The sequence below is a fragment of the Numida meleagris genome, chromosome Z, assembly GCF_002078875.1.
Source record: "Numida meleagris isolate 19003 breed g44 Domestic line chromosome Z, NumMel1.0, whole genome shotgun sequence".
Taxonomy (NCBI): Eukaryota; Metazoa; Chordata; class Aves; order Galliformes; family Numididae; genus Numida; species Numida meleagris.
The window spans coordinates 49311513-49330463 of record NC_034438.1 but is presented as its reverse complement, the minus strand read 5'-3'; the positions used below and the strand labels follow the sequence as shown (position 1 = coordinate 49330463).

Here is an 18951-nt window from a genome sequence, read left to right as displayed (position 1 = left end):
TAGATCTTGAATTTTCTGAAAAAAGCAATCTTACCATTTTTTCCTCATGCTGCAACGTAGTACAATATAGTACACGTAGTACAAAACAGCAGCTTTTATTTTTCTAGCTTTTTATAAATGAAAACTTGAGTAGTGCTAATTCAAGATGCACATTTTTTTCTTGATGCTACTGCTTTTCAATGTAGATATTAATTTGAATTCAGTGTAGTTGATAAAATACTCAGAAATAGAACATTAGTAAGATATAATAAGCTTCTGCATGTGAAAGCTTGTAGTTAGGTTATCCACATTTTTTCCAGTTTTACCAGCAAACTTTCTGAGAAATGAAATTACCACTAAAGCTATGAGTAACTCTGATTAGCATGGCTTGCTGCTTTTCAGGGACTTTCAGTTTGATAATGGAGTTGGATATCTGAATATTTAAATGAACCATACCAAACTGTTTCCAAGGAACAATTTTAGGAACTGGAATTCAAAGACTGATATTTCTTAAGTATCCTGTGCTGTTAGTCTAGTATTAGCTCTGTTGCAGTTGTAGTAGCTTTAAATTGTTCTGTAAGTACTTTTTTGTGTGTGTAAAATTAGAAGAAAAATACTTATTTTTCTCTCTCAAATAGATACATGCTGTCACAAGTACTCTAAAAGTACATAGATAAAAGTGCATGTGCATAAATATATTTTGTTTGGAGTGTGTATGTGTTTTACAAGATTTGCTCTAAACTTTTTTTTTCTTTTTAACTCTTCTGTAGAAATATCATAATGAGAGAACTTGCTCCCCAGTTTCAGATACCATGGTCAATTCCTCTGGAAGCGGAAGACATCCCTATTGTGCCAACCACCTCTGGAACAATGTAAGAGAATAGTAGCTACATCTGAATTCTGGAAAATCCTAGCATAACTTTTGTGTGCATTGTTTTTTCTCTTCACAAGGTGTACCTATTTTGGCCTATGAACGCTTGTTTTGTGTGATGAAAACAAGGAAGGAATCACAATTGCTATGCCAGCAATCAGAATTTCTGATCCTTAGTCAAGCTGAGTATAGAACAGCAGATTTTCAAGTGTAGCATCTTCTGTGCATAGCTTCCTTCACTGCTAATCATTTTTCCAGCACCAGCTTAATATGCACTTCTAATAAACATGCTCTCTCATTTAATGAACCTCAAAATCATTTTAAAATATTACCCAAGTAGTTACTAGTCTTAAAATCAGTATGTATGTTTTATACTTCACATTGCTTTTGGTTAACATTATATTCTTGCATATCCTTCTTTCACTTTTGTAGTCATGTCAGATAATGACAACTTTGTCAGTTGTTCTGATTCGTAGTGGTTTTAATAATAAATAAAAATTCCATTTATAAAATTGTGAAACATTGCAGGATGGAGCTTAGGTGTGTTATAGCTGTAATACGTCATGGAGACCGAACACCAAAACAAAAAATGAAAATGGAAGTAAAACATCAGAAGTAAGTTGAACTTTGATAAAAACCTCATTTCTTGGGGATGTGCAAGCAATGAATTAAGCAGAAAGTCCATCATACAATATATTCTTTATTTTTTCTTTTAAATGTAGCTGTTGTCTTTCTAGCTAATTAACAAGCATGCACCTCTTTCTAAGAGGACTGTCAAATTAGTTTTTCAGACTTCCTTCATTGCATGATGCGCTTTGTAAACAGTCCCGTTTGACTTTAATGAAAATACATTTATTTCTTTACGTTTCTTTATGAATAATCAGTAGAGAATATTTCTGGTTCCCCATATGACTTTGACCTCTGACTTTGTTTTAATTGTATGGTGACTTTGTTTTTATTGTATGGTTCTTGTGTGACTTACTTTCTTGCTGTACCACTTTTTTTGTCTCTTAATTTTGTCAAAGTCTGATTACTGTGTATTTCTGGTAGATACCCTTTTTATGTTAGCATTCACAAAGTGCCTGGAATTAGGTGCAGTTTCAGTATCTTGTGTATTCACAGATACCCGCTGTAAATATACATTAAAAATATATATATATTAATTTGGTATTTATAGTCCCTACTTCTCTTGAGGATTTTCTAGAATGCTAAGGACAGCTGTATATTCTTCCCTTTTTGTATTTCACACTTAGCAAGTCAGTAAGAGAATGTTTTTGTACTCAAATTTCTCTAAACTATTGAGGACTTCCTTGAGAAATGAGATTTGAATGAAGGATTGCTTGAGCTCTGGAGTTCAGATTTTAATATGCTTTTCAAGTTACGTGAAGTTACTATTTTTAGGTTTTAGGTTTAAAAGCTATGTGACTAATATTTTAGCTTATTAAATGTATATGTATATTCTTTCTCCTAAAGATTTTTTGATCTCTTTGAAAAATGTGATGGATATAAATCTGGAAAATTAAAACTGAAAAAACCAAAACAGCTGCAGGCAAGTTTGTCTCTATTTTTTTGCTCTAGTGTTTTACAACAAATAGAAAATAATATATTTTAAATTAGTCCTGTGTTTGCTTTCTTTAGGAAGTGCTTGATATAGCAAGGCAACTCCTTGTAGAACTTGGGCAAAACAACGATTCTGAAATTGAGGAAAGTAAAGCAAAGCTGGAACAGCTAAAGACTGTGTTAGAAATGTAAGTATCTGTTTGCAGTCTTCATAGCAACAAAGACATACCTGTTATTTTGATCTGTTTGACCAGTTATTTCTCAGTTGCAATGATTATCAACTATGTAAGGATATATTAATTGGAACAGGTGGGTCTTGCTCAAAGAACAAGAAAGGATGTCATGTTTGACATTGTGAAGGAGACTGAGCCCTCTCTGTTTTCTCATTATCTTTTTAATGGAACTTACTGTTTAATCTCTGTATTGTCTCAGTATGCTTTCTACTTGAAAGAGTTACTTTTTTTGCTCTTTTTTTTTTTGTTTGCATGCTTAAGGACTTGAGTGTAGGGTTTGCCTCTTAGCCGTGAGTGACATAATGAAGTCTCATGGAGCCTGTAGGAACTTTCATTTTGTACAGCAAACTGAGGATTCCAAACAAAGCTTTGCATATGAAACCTGATGTATTCAGTGGAAGGAAAAAAAGAAGGGTTTAAGGTTTTTTAATATTCTGAGGTCTCAGGACTTGGCATGATAACTTTAATTTTTAGAAATTGAGGCAAATACAATTATTCTTGAAATTTATGAAGATTACTTAAAAGTTCTCAAGTTTTACTTGAGATCTTCACTGGCTGGCAAAACTGTGACCATCTGCACTGCCAGATCAGATTCTGGGTGCTGATAGCTCTTGTAGTTGTAAACTGCTCATGCAACCTGCAAATGTAAAGGCAGTTTTTTTTTTGTTTTATGCTCGGCGTGTGGAAAATAAGTAGTGTATAATAATATCTGGAAATGTTTCATCACAGAATGTTTGTTATGTATGTAGTTTTATGTGCTTCATGAGTAAGGCTTGATTTAAGACTGCATTGCTAAATGGTGGTCAAATGCTCAAATGAATGACCAACGTAGTTGTATTATATTCTGTTTCAAGAGCATAGTAAGTTTGGGTATGTACAGGAAAACATTTTAATTTTTTTTCTCTTTTTCTTTCTCACCTCCCCCTGTTCCTTCTTCAGGTATGGGCATTTTTCAGGCATAAATCGCAAAGTTCAGTTAACATATCTTCCTCATGGTTGCCCAAAGACTTCCAGTGAAGAGGAAGGTGTAGTATTACTTTCCTGTATATTCACTTAGGAACATGTATATTTACATATTAAAGGACCAGTGGCATAACACATATTAAGAAGAAGCAGTATGTTGATTTGAATGAATGTTTGTGTTGATGGCAAATACTCAGCAGTCTCTTAATCTACTGAATCGTACCCTAAAATTATTTGTAAATTTGCATTACAACACTATTTTTTTGTAACTGAAAATGGGGAAAGAAGTTTCAGTGATTCACCAAAAATGGTGTATTGGGAGAAAGATGAGAAAATCCTGCTTGTCATTTACTGCTGTCTTTAAAATGTTTCTAAGCTTTTTCTGATCTTTGTTCCATGGTCATTAACTGAAATAACCCTGAGTATTTAAAATCCTTTTTTTTTTCTAATTTTTTTGACTCAATATTTGTTTTAGGTTTCTTACTCAGTATTTGTCACTTATTTTTTTCTGTAGAATATAATTATTTCAGATTTATCTGTTTAAGTGCCTTTTTAGTTCTCTGGTTCAGTATTTTCTTAGTGTTAGAAAGCTATTAAGGATTCCTAATGTCAAAGAAGCACTTTATCAGCCTTCATAGTTCCAGTATTTTTGTTTATGTGCAAAAAAATATATATTTACAGTATACTTCTCTACTAAACTCCTCTCTCTGTGTACAATTAGATAACAGGAGAAATGAGCCATCCCTCCTGCTGGTTCTAAAATGGGGAGGAGAACTGACCCCTGCAGGCAGGGTTCAAGCAGAGGAGCTTGGAAGGGCATTCAGGTGTATGTATCCAGGTGGACAAGGTAAAAAAAAAAAAAAAGTGCTGAATGGCATAAATCCCTTTTGAAGGTAATAAAGCGCAAAATGAGAATCTGAGCAAAATGTTTGTTTGGTAGGAGATTATGCTGGATTTCCTGGATGTGGTTTACTTAGATTGCATAGCACTTACCGACATGATCTCAAAATCTACGCTTCTGATGAGGGACGAGTTCAGATGACTGCAGCAGCATTTGCAAAGGTACTGCACCAAATTCTATTTTCAATTATAAAATTCTGAAATTTTCTAGCTTATTTCTTCTAAAAATTTGTGGAGATTTGTGGTTTATTATACACACAGAGGCTGTGTTGTTTTTTTTTAAAAAAGAAGGTATTCTCAAAGATTATTTAGTGATATGCAGGAAGGTTTTCAGTTAATGTGCCATGCTTTGAAGTTCCTTAAGCCATTGCAGACAGGTTTTCATTTCACAGTCATAGCAGTATGCTATAGTCCTCAAAATCAAAATAAAAGAAACAAAACAGAAGCATTTTTAGTTTGCATCTTTCTTATTTGTTTAGGGCTTACTTTCTGAAATGTTCATGAAATTTTGTCAGATTTCTTTGACAAATTGTATGAGTGATGGGTAAGAGCACAGACATTATAACTAACTTAATACATTTATTTTCCATGAGCAAAAATTGTGATTTTCAGTTGACTCAGTGAATTAAACGGAAAGACCTGGGGTGTAGAAAGCAATATTTTCATGGAAACCACCTTTCTTGTACTGACTAATAATCTTAAAGAGGAAGTGAGAGGGTTTGAAGCTATCAGAAATACAGAATTAATAAACTCCTCTGAAAATATTTCAGTGAGAAATTGTGAAAACTAAAGATTAATTTGGTTTGGGTTTTCTTGTTGTTGTTTTTGTGTGTGTGTGTTTGTTTTCCACCAGTTGAAATAATTTATTTGAAAGTTAAAAGGATACTTTTTAATTTTTGACGTGTCAAAATAACTCTTGAATAAGTAACATATAGTGGCAAAACCACGTCTTGATATATCAGAGATATTATTTGTTTTTTTAAATGTGAAGTAAACATTTTATGGAGGTTTTAAGAAACACTAACTCATTTTTGACTACAAATGTGAATTTATAGCAACTACTAATAGAAACCAGAGTTCAGAACTTCCTACATCTCCAGTGTTTGCCAAAGTGTTCCTTTACCCCTCTTCATTCTAGGCAAATTCCTTTTTCTCTCCTCTTCCGAAGTAGCCTTTCTCATGTGTAATACTTTCACTGTTAATAATTTTATTCACTTCCTTCTTGCAGTGATACAGATCTTGAATTGTCTGAGAGAACTCAGAGCAAGTGCTACATAAAGACTTCTTTAGGTGATGATTTTCATTAATACAGAGTTAAAGAGTGAATTAGGTGAGAGGGAGTCTCTGTAGGCCATGTAGTTCAGCTCCAGAGAGCACAGGGCCAGCCTGAATGAGGTCACCTACAACTGTATCCAGTCAAGTTCTGAGCATCTACAGGAATGTAGATTCCACAGCCTCTCCAAGCTTTTAATTCTACTCCTTCATTCTCAGGTAGTTTCTCTGTTCCTTCTGGGTAGCCCATCCCTACCTTTACCTTCCGTGTGTTCCTTTTAAATCCATGCTGACTTTATACATGACTTTCCACATCTCAGGTTGGACTGCTTTTGTGTTTTGAGGATTTTGTCCTTAGGGACAGCTGTCCTGCGCTCCTTTGCCCTTCAGAACACTCTTCCCTGGGATTGCATGAAAAGCCAGAGTATCATCATTTGCAGGACCTCTGATACAATGATTTTTCTTCTTCTTCTCTGAGAATTTGTCACAGTATCGTGGTTTCTTTTGCCAAGGCTGCCATTGAACTTCACATTCCTGACACTTTCTGAGAAACAGCTCCAGGAAAATGTCTCAGCTAGATAGTTAATCAGTGTCCTGTGCCAAAGAATTGTCCTGGATTTTCTTCAGAAATCTGGGACTCTTGTCACATGCAATATTGCCCATGCATGAGGTGTCCGGAATTAAGTATTAAAAAAGGCATGAAATCCGGAGACATTCTTAGCTTCCTCTTTTAGTGGGCTGTTCTGTAGCAGAGGCTTGCCTTGATATTACCATGTATCTGTCCTTTCATCCTTACATGGAACGTCTCAACTGACTTGTTAACTGATTTGAAAGCAAAGCTCCCAAAGGTCAAGTCACTCTTTTATGCAGAATCCAGTTCTTCTTCCATACCTTCCTGTAAATGTAGCAAAGTTCCACTCGTGTGAGCTGTTCCTCTGTCCCTGTAATCTTTGTAAAATTAAACCTCTGCAAATGTTCAGAATTTCTGTTCCCCGTTTGTTTCCATGCTGCATGTGTTGGTGCACAGGTATTTCACATGAATAGCCATCTGTCGTGCTTTCTCCTCAGTCAGCAGATTTGAGGGGAACACCACTCCATTTCCGTACTTATCTCAGAGCCCTTCTCTTGCCAGAAGAGTCACAAAAGTTTCTAGCCTTCTCCATTTTGTACATCTCCATCTGCCTCTTTTTCAACTACAGAATTTTATTGTCCTTCTATGCCACACAGGGTATGGGCTCCGTAGGATCTGTGCAAAGGCCTTGTGTGTGTCCTCTGTGTCCTCCCAGATGCTGCTCAGTCTCTTTCCATAGCTCCTTCATCTGGTCTTCTGGGCCATAGCATGTGCCCCACAAGTCAGGTTGCTGTTGCACCGTTCACTCCCTGCAACTTGAGACCTGAATACCTATGGCCTCCCAGGAGCACTCTTGGCACCTGCAAGATGCCAGGGTCTCACACTGGGGGTCATGCTCTAAGGGCATGTCACCATCGCTGTTGTACAAACTGTAGCAGTCCTACACATGAGGGCAGTGCTTTCGTAGAATCATAGAATGGAGTCATAGAATGGCTTGGGTTAGTAGGGACCTTAAGGATTGTCAGGCTCCAGCCGTTCTGCCACAGGCAGGGTTGCCAACCACTAGGTCAAGTACTAGATCAGATTGCCCAGGGCCCCATCCTGGCCTTCAACACCTTCAGGGACGGGGCATCCACAACCTGTCTGGGCAGCTTGTTCCAGCACCTCACCACTCTCTCAGTAAAAAACTTCCCCCTGACATCTAATCTAAATCTCCCTTCCTTTAGTTTAAAACCATTCTCCCCTCTCTTATCAATCCATTCACCCCTGTCCTAATGCCTTTGAAGACCATTCTTATGCTAAGTCTCTGTGTATCTAAGCTATAGGCAACTAATATAGTCTTGAGTTTAAATTAGTATTTTGAGTGGGTTTTTTGTTTGCTTATTCTTAAAATACTGTTATTATCTCATGTTTGCTTGATTAATTATATTATTTGCTTCAGGGACTACTGGCCTTAGAGGGCGAGCTGACTCCTATTCTTGTCCAGATGGTAAAAAGTGCTAATATGAATGGTCTATTGGACAGTGACAGTGATTCTTTAAGCAGCTGTCAGCATCGTGTTAAAGCAAGGCTCCATGAAATTCTCCAGAGAGACAGAGAATTTACTGCTGATGACTACGACAAGGTTAGAACATAAGTTGTTTTCAGTGAAATGAAATAAATAGACAAGTAAATACTTACATTAAAATAACAAGCAGCTTTATGTATGTCTTTTGAAAAATCATGTATGTGTTTGCAAATAATTTGATCTAAGAAGGAAGCTGTAGCAATTGTGGTATTAGATATTTTGAGCTACTGAAACTTGAGTAATCGGAAGTAACAAACTTTAAAGTAGAAATATAATTGATGATAGGAACCACATTAGTAAATCTTTTTCACTTAGTTTTTTTTTTAATTATTCAAGGGATAAAACTATATTTTTATCTTTTTTTCTAATCTTTGCTTTGACCTTTGTGATACTGTATCCTACAAGGTGCTGGTATCCTACAAGGCTTTTTTTTCTGACTATAAAAGCAATAAGGGGAAGAAAATCAGTAGAATACTTCCTTACTAGTGAAAGGAAGTGTCTCATTATCATAATAACCTTGTGCATAATAAAATAGTTAATGCTGACATAGTATAAACTGCATGATTGTTTCTGGTTTAAATGAAAGTACCTCAAGTGTGGTCTCTATAAGTTTTAGCTGCTATTTTCTAAACGGTGTTGGGAGCAAATTATTGAAAAATAACTCTACTAGCTATATGTATACTCTTTCTGGACTTGCTTAAGTATATAGATTAAAAGAATCAGTCAAAGCACTGCCAGCCATAGATTTTGCAGTACTTGGAAAAAGTGAGAGGGTACAAGGTTTCAAATATTTATTTTCCCCTTTTTTGCTCTGTATATAGTGGGATTTAAAAGATGACTGAAATTATAGTACATTCTATTTTAAGATAGTCACTGAGAGTGACTAATGTTTGAGATTATAAAATGATAGTATCTCTTCTGCATTTTTTCTTTCTTCCTTTCTTTCTTTTTAACTTACCTGCAATCTGAAGAAACAATTTGGTTTTGGTTTCGTTTTGTTATATTTTGCTTTCTCCATGCCAGAGTTATTCCTATGGATATAATAGGGAGGTAGGAACTGCTCTAAAGAATATCTCGCAGTACATTTGTGCTTTAAAGGGTTTCTTTTTGTCTATGTTTGTTGGGGTACATCCTATCCAAACAGAAAGCTAAGCCAGGAAGAATCAGTTTTTTTTTCCAGGTGTCTCATTCTTCCTTCTAGAAATGTTAACAAAGGTACAGTACAGAACAAGATGGGTTTTATTGAGGTACATAGCCTAACTATAATTTCTCATAAATCTTTTACTAAGCTTTTAAATACAGTATTTAGTTGAACAAAAGTTATGGAAAGTTGCTAAGTATATACAGAATCATAAGAATCCTAAGAATTTTCTTATAATTGTCTATGTCTTAGAACAAAGAAGAGATTTAGGAACTCTTGAAGCTGCTCATTTACTGTATGAGGTTACTCCTAATTTCTTGACATCTTTGAATCTCTAGTAAAACTACTTTTCAATATATTTTTGATTCTTAGTTTCTCTAAGGGAGTAGATAATTGAGAAATGGTTTCAAAAATTAACAACCTGCTTCAATGCCTTTCATCTGATACTTAGAATCTTTAGTACTTTCCATGTTATTTCTGTAGTTTTTTTCAAATCTAATCAGTTTACGTTTATCTCAAATTGCAGCTTACTCCATCTGGAAGCATCTCATTGATAAAATCAATGCAGGTTATTAAAAATCCTGTTAAGACATGTGACAAAGTCTACTCATTGATCCAGAGCTTGACTTCTCAGATTAGGCAAAAAATGGAAGAACCAAAGTCTGCAGGTATTTGAATGCTTTTTGTAGCTGTGTATAGTTTCTCTTGTTTGCATTTGAGAGAACTGTAATATAACCATTCTGCAGTAAATTGGCTTTTAGAAGAACTTTTTTGGTGATGGCATACGGATTTTCACAATCTGTTTCAATATACATAATTTTACAGTAAAAAGCAGGAGGAACACCTGGTCATATTGCAGGTAAGAGCTCTTTGTGGCATTCAGGCTAGTTGTCACATTTTTACAGAAATTTTGATATAGAAATTTGTAACTCAGCAGTCCACAGAAGAAATAGGCAGAGCACATGGTAAAAAAAAAAAAAAAAAAAAAGCTAAATTATACAGGTACATTTTTATGTTTAAATATCTTTGCTGAAGATGCATTACTCCCTGCACATAATGCACAGAAGTACTGCAAAGAATTATGCTCTATTTTAATGGTATTGAACCAACGAAAAAGGAAAACTAAAGCTGGGAGCAACCACATTGCATTTTCTGTATGAGCTAAATATTTGAATATTTGTTATCTGGTATTCTTTGCAGTGCATTGTGTACAAACAACTACTCTTCTGAGATTGAACTGTGCAAGTATCACCTGTAGACAGTATGAGTCATTTTTGTCTGTCTGATCCAGTCTCCTGTCCTGCAAACGAGGATAATTAATCCTTTCTGACGGTCTTTTACTGTTGACACTTGGAAGGGAGCAATAAATTGGACTGGCATTCTGTTCTGAAACAGAGATGTTGTCTTCTTCCTCTTCCTCCCTCCTAGAATTTTCTAACTGTGGGGTTTTATTTTACTCTTTTTTTTTTTTAATTACCATATAATCTATTTTGTAGGACACTTTATTCTTTGCATTGTAGCTTTGTTTAAAGGGCTGGTGGTACAGTACTAGAGGGATGCTTCTGCTGTCTTGATGTAACTAGATGATTTCAGCAGTAAAATTAACCATATGCACATCTGTTCTCTCAGAAATAGTATAGTTATTTACTTTTACCCCTTTAAATATACTTGAAAATTGCTTTCAACTACTATTACCGTATAATTAACTTTTTTCTGTTATTTGGATGCTCCTGATTACTTACTGTTTATCCAGATATTCAGCTGTACCACAGTGAAACACTAGAACTGATGCTGCGCAGGTGGGCCAAGCTGGAAAAAGACTTTAAAACAAAGAATGGAAGATACGATATTAGCAAAATTCCTGATATTTACGACTGTATAAAATATGATGTTCAGCACAATGGCTCCTTAAAATTAGAAAACACAATGGAATTATACAGGCTTTCAAAAGCTTTAGCTGACATTGTGATTCCTCAGGTAAACATTTTCAGTTATGAAATAGAATACTTTATCATGTTTTAACAGACTGTATGTAAGATGGTTACTTTGCCTTTTCTATTAAAAGCCCCTTTAACTTCACATTTTATTTTCTGATCACAGTAAGATTATTTTGTGTGAGGAAAAATTTGATTCATAATTCATTGAATTGTGGTCAGAGTGATTTTTTCTTCTGGCAATTTAAGCTGTGAACATGTCTGCCTTCTCTACTGCAATGTACTAAAGTGATGTGGTTTGTCTCAAACATTCTCCATGGATGTAAGTGGAGCCCATGTGAACAACTATGTATTCTTGAATCACACATTTAACTTAATTGTTGCTGCTCTTAACAAATTTATTTTCAGGCTTTCTGCATTCTGACATTGAATCCTAATCTATCTAATTTTAATTTACTTAAATTACATTTAGAAAGACTTTTCTACTACTTCAAAATACTTCCAGTCCTTGATAAAAATGTACTCTTTAAGTTTCACAGAATTTAAGGACAGATGTACGAGTTAAACTTCTGTGTACTGCACTCTGTTAAATTCAGATTAGCGCTAAATAGACTACAGGAAATAAAATTGTATTGTAGTGTAGGACAGAACATGCAAAAGCTGTCCAGAAGTGTCTTTGAAATTATATACCTCTGTAAGAGGGAAGTATTACTCATTTTCTTGAGCAAGTGAAAGAACTTCTTTTCCTGTGTCTTTGAAATTATATACCTCTGTAAGAGGGAGGTATTACTCATTTTCTTGAGCAAGTGAAAGAACTTCTTTTCCTGCCCATTTCTCAAACTGCCTGACAGCAGGGAGGATGAAAAGAGAAATAATTCTAAGTGTAGTATGTGTATTATGTGGATCTGCTAAGCTTAATTTTGAATAGAGTACAAGGGAGGAGTAACTGAAAATAAAAGGAAGGAAGAAAATAAAAGAAAGCTTGTCAAACTTGCATAATCCATATGGGAAAGCACCTGTGCTGCTTTCTAGTGAAACCAAAAGATCCATCAAAATGATGCAACACTTTCATACCATATGTAGCGCAGACTGAGAAGCTTCTGAAATATGATGTTTTTTACTATTGTAAGTACCGTAACAGATATAATATCTTCCAGTTGTATTTAACTACCATTTTAGGGCTATTTGAGGTAAATAGGAGATCCTCTGTGAGAAGTTTTAACTCAGACTAAAGTAGACATCAAATATGTAATGTGCCTGTCTCCATTGACTGGAAAAAAAAAAAAGAGAGAGATTAAATCCACCGTACATGTCTAAAGAATAATTCCCCAGATCTTTTGCTTGGGAAAATGATCTTCGCATCTTTTTCTGATTGTACTAGGCAGGAAATCCACTTCTGTGGTTTAACTGGTTAATGAAGAAGTGTTTCTCTGTGTCATCTCAAACAGGAAAAAAGCAAACCTCTTCTAACTTAAAGTAGGTCAGGTGTAATAAAGACATTAAACAGAACTGTTTAACTGTTTGCAGTCAGAATGAAGTAGTAGGTTGCTAATTAAATAACTGTACACATCGGTACAGGTTAGGGGCTGACCTGCTAGAAAGGAGATCTGCAGAGAAGCACCTGGGTGTGCTGGTGAACAATAGGTTGGCTGTGAGCCAGCAGTGTGCCCTTGTGGCCAAGAAGGCCAATGGTATCCTGGGGTGCTTTAAAAAGAGTGTGGCCAGCAGGTCAAGGGAGGTGATCCTTACACTCCGATCTGCCTTACCGAGGCCACATCTGGAGTACTGTGTCCCATTCTGGGCTCGTCAGTCCAAGAGAGAAGGGAACTTCTAAAAACAGTCCAGTGGAGGACCACAAAGATGATTAAGGAGCTGGAGCATCTCCCTTCTTAGAAATGACTGAGAGATCTGTGAAGGCTGTTTATAAATATCTGAAGTGCAGGTGTTAAGTGGATGGAGCGAGGCTCTTTTCAACGGTGCCCAAGGACAGGGCAAGGTGTAATGGACACAAATTGGGCACAAACTGAAAATGAGGAAAAACTTCTTTATTGTGAGGGTGACAGAGCACTGGAACAGGCTGCCCAGAGGAGTTGTGGAGTCTCTTCCTCTGGAGATAATCAAAACTCACTGGACACTTTTCTGTGCAAGGGAAGCTGCTTTTGGCAGGGTGTTGGACTAGATGATCTCCGGAGGTCCCTTCCAACCCCATAATTCAGTGATTCTGTGAATTTGTTATACAAGCCTTGAATTAGAAGGTAGGTTAATCTTGAACTGGATTTTAAGACTTTTTTTTCCTTATGTAGGAATATGGTATTTCTAAGGCTGAGAAACTAGAGATTGCCAAAGGTTACTGCACTCCTCTAGTTAGAAAAATCCGTTCTGACCTTCAGAGAACTCAAGATGATGACACTGTAAATAAGCTTCACCCTCTGTAAGTCTTCTAATATTTTTATTTGGTTATGTTAATTCCTGTAAGACTTACTGGATATGCTCCATAGCTTCCATACTTGAAATATCTTACTAGTTCAGAGTAATTTTAAATATATGATTTATTTATTAGTTGGTGGCTAATTCTAAAATAGGGCCACATGTCATTATGGTCTAATAAGTTTTTTTTTCTTTTAAGCTACTCCAGGGGTGTTATGTCCCCTGAACGCCATGTTCGTACACGACTGTATTTCACCAGCGAAAGTCATGTTCATTCCCTGTTATCCACCCTTCGTTACGGTGCCTTATGTGATGTAAGTTGAACACTTTTTCTGTGAAAACTGATATTTGAAGAGAAACCAAAATAACTAATGTTTACTGAAACCGTAGTAAGTGAAAGTTTAATTTTCCTAAGTGACTTTGAAAGTTGTTACACTTTTTGAAACACTGGATTTCTTAGAATATATGCAGGGCCATATTTCAAACTCCTAATGTGATCATTTGTTGGAAAAGAGCATACTCTTTTAAATCAGTGCTGGGTTCCATTGGTGTGTTCAGTTACACAGCTGATACTGTGGTCTCAAAAGGGTTTGCAAAGGGCAGATAACCCATTTTTTTTGTCTTCTGTTGTCACCTTTCCAACTCTTTTTTCCTTCAAATTCCAGTTCAGATGTCTCTGAATTCACTTTTGGATTGGCTCATTTTTGTGATTGGCATATTGTCAAGACCTTTCTGCCTGGCACTGTTGTATAATACTTTAAAGGTTCTGCTTTATTTTCCATCTAATTGGCTTGTAAACCAAAGACTTTAAAAAAAAAAAAAAAAAAAAAAGACTGATTTTTCAGATTCATCAGTTACCCAAATAAGCTCATGGAAAGGACAGAGGTACCACCAGAGGGCCTATACAGCTGATTCTAAGCTTGACCTAAATCTAAATCTAATTTCTGAAATGGCTGTATTGGCATACTTTTTTCTGGTAAGAATGAGTTTACTTATGTAAACTCATTGGTTAAACTCATAAACCTCTATGGCATGCTGTAGCAGATACACTTGTACTTTTAGGCTTATAAACTTTTTACTTTCCTTTAAGATGAATTTCTATGTGTATCAGTTTTTCATTATTCATGGACATTTTTTTAGAGCATGAAAAAGATGAGTATTCATTTTAAATAATTAAGAATGAGATTATTATTTTTCTTCTATATTTTGGAAGCCTTCTCTATCTGTTTAACTGCCAGAGAGATACCTAGAAACATTTCCCACAATATACCGACACTATTGCAAAATCAAAAATTCCCACCAGCAAAATTTTAGTGGCACTTCTGTTTACAAAGCATGCAACATTATTAACAAAATAACCTGAAAGATACTGTGGGATAAATCCACTTTCTATTCATTTGATGCATAATTTTAATTCACTTTTTCTAGATGTACCTTTAGTTTTTCATTAGCTGTAAAAGAGCTTCATACTTCTGCTGTTAATGTAAAAATGATCTAAATGGTTCAAAATGGAAATCATCAGTCTTTCTAAAGAAAATTGTTGGCTTTTATTTGTCAAGATATTAATATTTTTTTCTGTTCATAAGGAAACAAAAGACGAACAGTGGAAACGAGCTATGGATTACTTAAATGTTGTCAATGAACTCAATTACATGACACAGATTGTTATCATGCTTTACGAGGATCCAAACAAGGTATTTGAAATGTATGAATGTCTTCAGAAATGAGTAGTGCTAAGCTATGTATTAAAGTGTAAACCTATTTATCATTTTTTTCAGGAACTTTCTTCAGAAGAACGTTTTCATGTAGAGCTGCACTTTAGTCCAGGAGCCAAAGGCTGTGAGGAAGATAAAAATTTACCATCTGGATATGGATACAGACCTGCCTCCCGAGAGGTAATAATTAGGCCTTTGTTTCAAGCAAAAGTTAATTTTTCTGGATGCAGAAATAACTAAAATAAACAGTGGGAAATTTTTAGGTTAAAAATACAAGTGTAATTTTTTTTTGTCCGCTTTGACTCGACATAGGTAATTTGAGCCTTGTATGGCTTTACCAGACTGAACTAGGAATACAAAGTACTCTTGGTAAGAAAAGTGGTAGCAATGCTGGTGTCACATCAATGATATTCTGGCAACTGAAAGAAATATTTAAGAAAATAAGGTAGTTTAGTATGCTTATAAACATAGATTGTTGTATAGATTAAGACTGCTTAATATTTTCAAAGTTGTATGTGTAGGTCTGTGGAATTACCACGTGATTTCTGAGAATGAATGAAAGCAAAGGCTGGAATTCAGCTATTGACTTATAAGGCTAGAATTTTCCTACTGTGTAAGAAGAAAATTGAAGTAGGATATGTAGGCTGAACAGTTTGACTAGTTAGGAACCCACTGTATAGGCAGTGGTTAATTAGGAGCAAATACACATGGATCATTAAAGTCTACAGTAATATGTATGTTATAACTAGTTATTTAATCATATGTAAATTACTTACATCTTTAAAATCAGCTTGTTTTGTGTTTTTCTGAAAGGTTAATTTAGTAACCACTTCTGTCTACATGATACAAGATGTGCAGCTAAACTGAAAGGGAATTATGTATTTTTTATAGAATGAAGGCTCGAAGAAAACCTCACATAGAAATGATAGTGATGAGGAGGCACATACTTCTAAAAGGGATGAAACAGATCGGTCAGTAGTGATGTTCAAGCCAATGGTATCAGACCCAATTCATATACACAGAAAGTCACCCCTTCCGAGATCCAGGAAGATTGGTTCTGTTGAAGTAAGTGTTTATGTTTCGGAAAATATCTTTCACAGAAATCAACTTCTGTTTACCTTAGCAAAACAATAATAAAAGTAATTCTGTTTTCAGTTACACATAGTGTTAAATATAGTGTCCCTCCTTGGCAATAATTTGCCTGAAGGATGTTTTTAAATGAATGATTATTTTGCCATAAAATACTTATTTCCATTTTTCTTTTTAAGCCGTATTAGAAAAATCCATTTTTGAAGATGTGTGGTTAGATTGAAAAAGTCTTCATCTTCAAACTAACTTGTATTGCTTCTGTATTCATCCTTACAAGACATCTGGTATTGGGAATTGAGAAAACCTTCAGGGTGATCATGCAGAGAGGGAACGGAGGGATTGGTGGGTTATGAAGGGGGGGTTGGTAGAAGAGGAGAGACAAATGTCTTCAGCTGTATTTGTTTTCACGTGGAGTGGAAGTGACTCCACTTGTTCAGCATTTGCATTTGAAGGTAAGAGAACAAACTGTCAGTTGTTGTTGTTGTTGTTGTTTTATAATGGGTGGGGTTTGCATTTCATGAATTCTTTAAATGATAGCTTGAACAGTCTAGTCTCCTGCCTTGAAGGCCATGACATCTAGGTGTGCTTCACGGATATGGCTTTAATGTCACAGAGGTGGGGAATGCACAGCATTGTCACTGATACCATTTGTGCAATTGAGTGGCAAAGCTTCAGTTGGTGCATAGTGGCACTTCTGCGACTTTAATGCTAGAAGCAGACTAACAGCTTCTTATTGCCTCATTTTTAGTTGCTTAAAGCCATCAGAACTTAAGATTCACACCAAAACCTTTTCCTTTCATGTTTGTGTTGGGAATGGACTGTTTGTATGCAATGCAAGCATTAAAGAATTAAGATTTGCAAGTTACTTGGTTATTAGTAGTGTAGAGAGAAAAAGGTGCATGGTTTCCTCCTATAAGGATATCTGTATAACTTCATGTGACTTTCATAGATTAACAAAGATAATAAATGTGAATGTCTTACATTTTCTATTTCCAAGTTTTATCATAAACAAATGCTCACAACATCAATATTTTGGATTTTTAAATGCTGTTTTCAGTATGATCATGCAAGCTCCCCTCCTAGTTATGAGTTCATATGCATAAAATTTATTAGACTATTTACTTCAAACCTTTAAACTTTTTCGTTTTTGTGAATCATGTGGAAGTTACTTTCAAAAGGTATCAACAACATGAATTGCTAAATTTTAACTGTGTGAGTAACAAATGTCTGGATAGAATGTGTTCCAGCTTTCAGTGATTGTTTATTTGCTGGAATATTTAAGGAAGACATATATTGTGAGGGCTTTTTTTATTTTCTGAGAGAAATGTTGAAAGTTTCATCTGGCCCACTGAAATCTGCAAAACCAGTATTTGGAATATTTATACCAAATGGTATTTTCAAGTGTTTTAAAAAAGTGATTTTACTGAAACTTAAACTGCAACTGCCTTGAACCTTTTTTTTTTTTTTGGTTTTTTTTTTTTTTTTTTTTTTTTAAGGCAATTCTCTTTTCCCTTATATCTATTAATTTGAAAGGACACTGTCAGATGTTAGATGGAAGTTTAAATCTGGGATATAGTCAGCAGTATTTCTAAAAACATTTCATGTGTGATTGAGTAATGAAAAAGGAGTTTGAGGGTTGAAATCGGAAAGTAAGGCTCATCAGTGTTCAAAATCAAAATCTGTATTGCAAAAATGTTGTTTGCTAATGATACATGGTAATTTAAGGCTTGTGGAGCTCTTAGCCTGATGCTGTCTTCTCTTAAAGTCTTACAGCTGTCTAGCTTCCGATAATGTTTAGGGGGTATTTAGGACTAGAAATCTACTATGAGTCAGGTTGTATTGCCTACCAGCCAGTTAGAAAGCCTCAAAGGGAATTATAAAAATGAGTCTTTTAGATAGGGCTATATATAGACTAGAAATGAAAACTCTTAATTGAATAGGAAAGTTTAATGTATTTAGATGGGGAAAACTATTAAACAGTATGTCAAGGTTACCAGTTACTGGTGCCCATTGTTCTTTCTCTCATGCCATTCAATAATTAATCTACCAGAAATGTGATGAAAGTATTGTATTAAAAGATAATTGATTGAGTGGAACTGATAACTTCCTAGTATTTTAATAATATTCTTCCCTACTCACTGTTTAATAGTTTCAGAAGTAGTATATAAAAAGGTGCAAGCAGACTGTTTTTTTTTTTTCTTTTCTGTTCATTTGGCTCTGTTGAATCTAACTTTGCATGCTTTGCTGTTTTTTGCCCCCTTTCTCACTTCCAGGAAGAGAGCCCCCTGAGTGTGTCTAGCCCAGAGTGTATTGGTACCTGGCTGCATTACACCAGTGGTGTGGGTACTGGGCGTCGAAGACGCAGATCAGGGGAACAAATCACTTCTTCCCCTGTCTCCCCTAAATCATTGGCTTTCACATCCAGTATTTTTGGCTCATGGCAACAGGTTTTTAAACTTTACTTCATTAAACATTATTATGCATTCCAAGCAACAACCAACTGTCTTTAAGGACATCTAATCCCTTGTTATGGATTACATTTGAAGCAAATTCTTCCACTTTTTAAAATTACTTCCCGAGAATGTTTGGGGGAAAAAGAGCAAGTGCATGTTTTTTCACTGAATGTGTTACACACTTTCCTGAAAAATTGGTTTCTTTCTAGGAATTGCAAATGTTACCACAGTAGAAAAGACAGTCTACTGCCTAATAAAACAGATTTCTCCTTTGGT

General features: G+C 35.3%; 1 protein-coding gene across 29 annotated transcripts in view; it reads left to right on the top strand.

Moving 5' to 3' along the window:
- PPIP5K2 (diphosphoinositol pentakisphosphate kinase 2) overlaps positions 1 to 18951 on the top strand; it is a 54603-nt gene that overhangs the window by 22961 nt on the left and 12691 nt on the right. For 23 of the 29 annotated variants that reach the window (XR_002433291.1, XR_002433290.1, XR_002433287.1 and 20 more), the window contains 16 exons: positions 750 to 851; positions 1379 to 1465; positions 2324 to 2399; positions 2489 to 2598; positions 3583 to 3668; positions 4328 to 4453; positions 4547 to 4668; positions 7791 to 7973; positions 9584 to 9725; positions 10811 to 11034; positions 13295 to 13422; positions 13618 to 13732; positions 15005 to 15112; positions 15197 to 15313; positions 16025 to 16198; positions 18496 to 18669. Coding sequence is in view for 24 of the 29 variants with exons in the window: in XM_021380171.1 (XP_021235846.1) it covers positions 750 to 851; positions 1379 to 1465; positions 2324 to 2399; positions 2489 to 2598; positions 3583 to 3668; positions 4328 to 4453; positions 4547 to 4668; positions 7791 to 7973; positions 9584 to 9725; positions 10811 to 11034; positions 13295 to 13422; positions 13618 to 13732; positions 15005 to 15112; positions 15197 to 15313; positions 16025 to 16198; positions 18496 to 18669 (2074 nt within the window). In the remaining 5 variants the exon portion in view is untranslated. The remainder of the gene's footprint in view (positions 1 to 749; positions 852 to 1378; positions 1466 to 2323; positions 2400 to 2488; positions 2599 to 3582; positions 3669 to 4327; positions 4454 to 4546; positions 4669 to 7790; positions 7974 to 9583; positions 9726 to 10810; positions 11035 to 13294; positions 13423 to 13617; positions 13733 to 15004; positions 15113 to 15196; positions 15314 to 16024; positions 16199 to 18495; positions 18670 to 18951) is intronic. The other 6 variants (XM_021380191.1, XM_021380189.1, XM_021380188.1 and 3 more) reach the window with 1 other exon arrangement.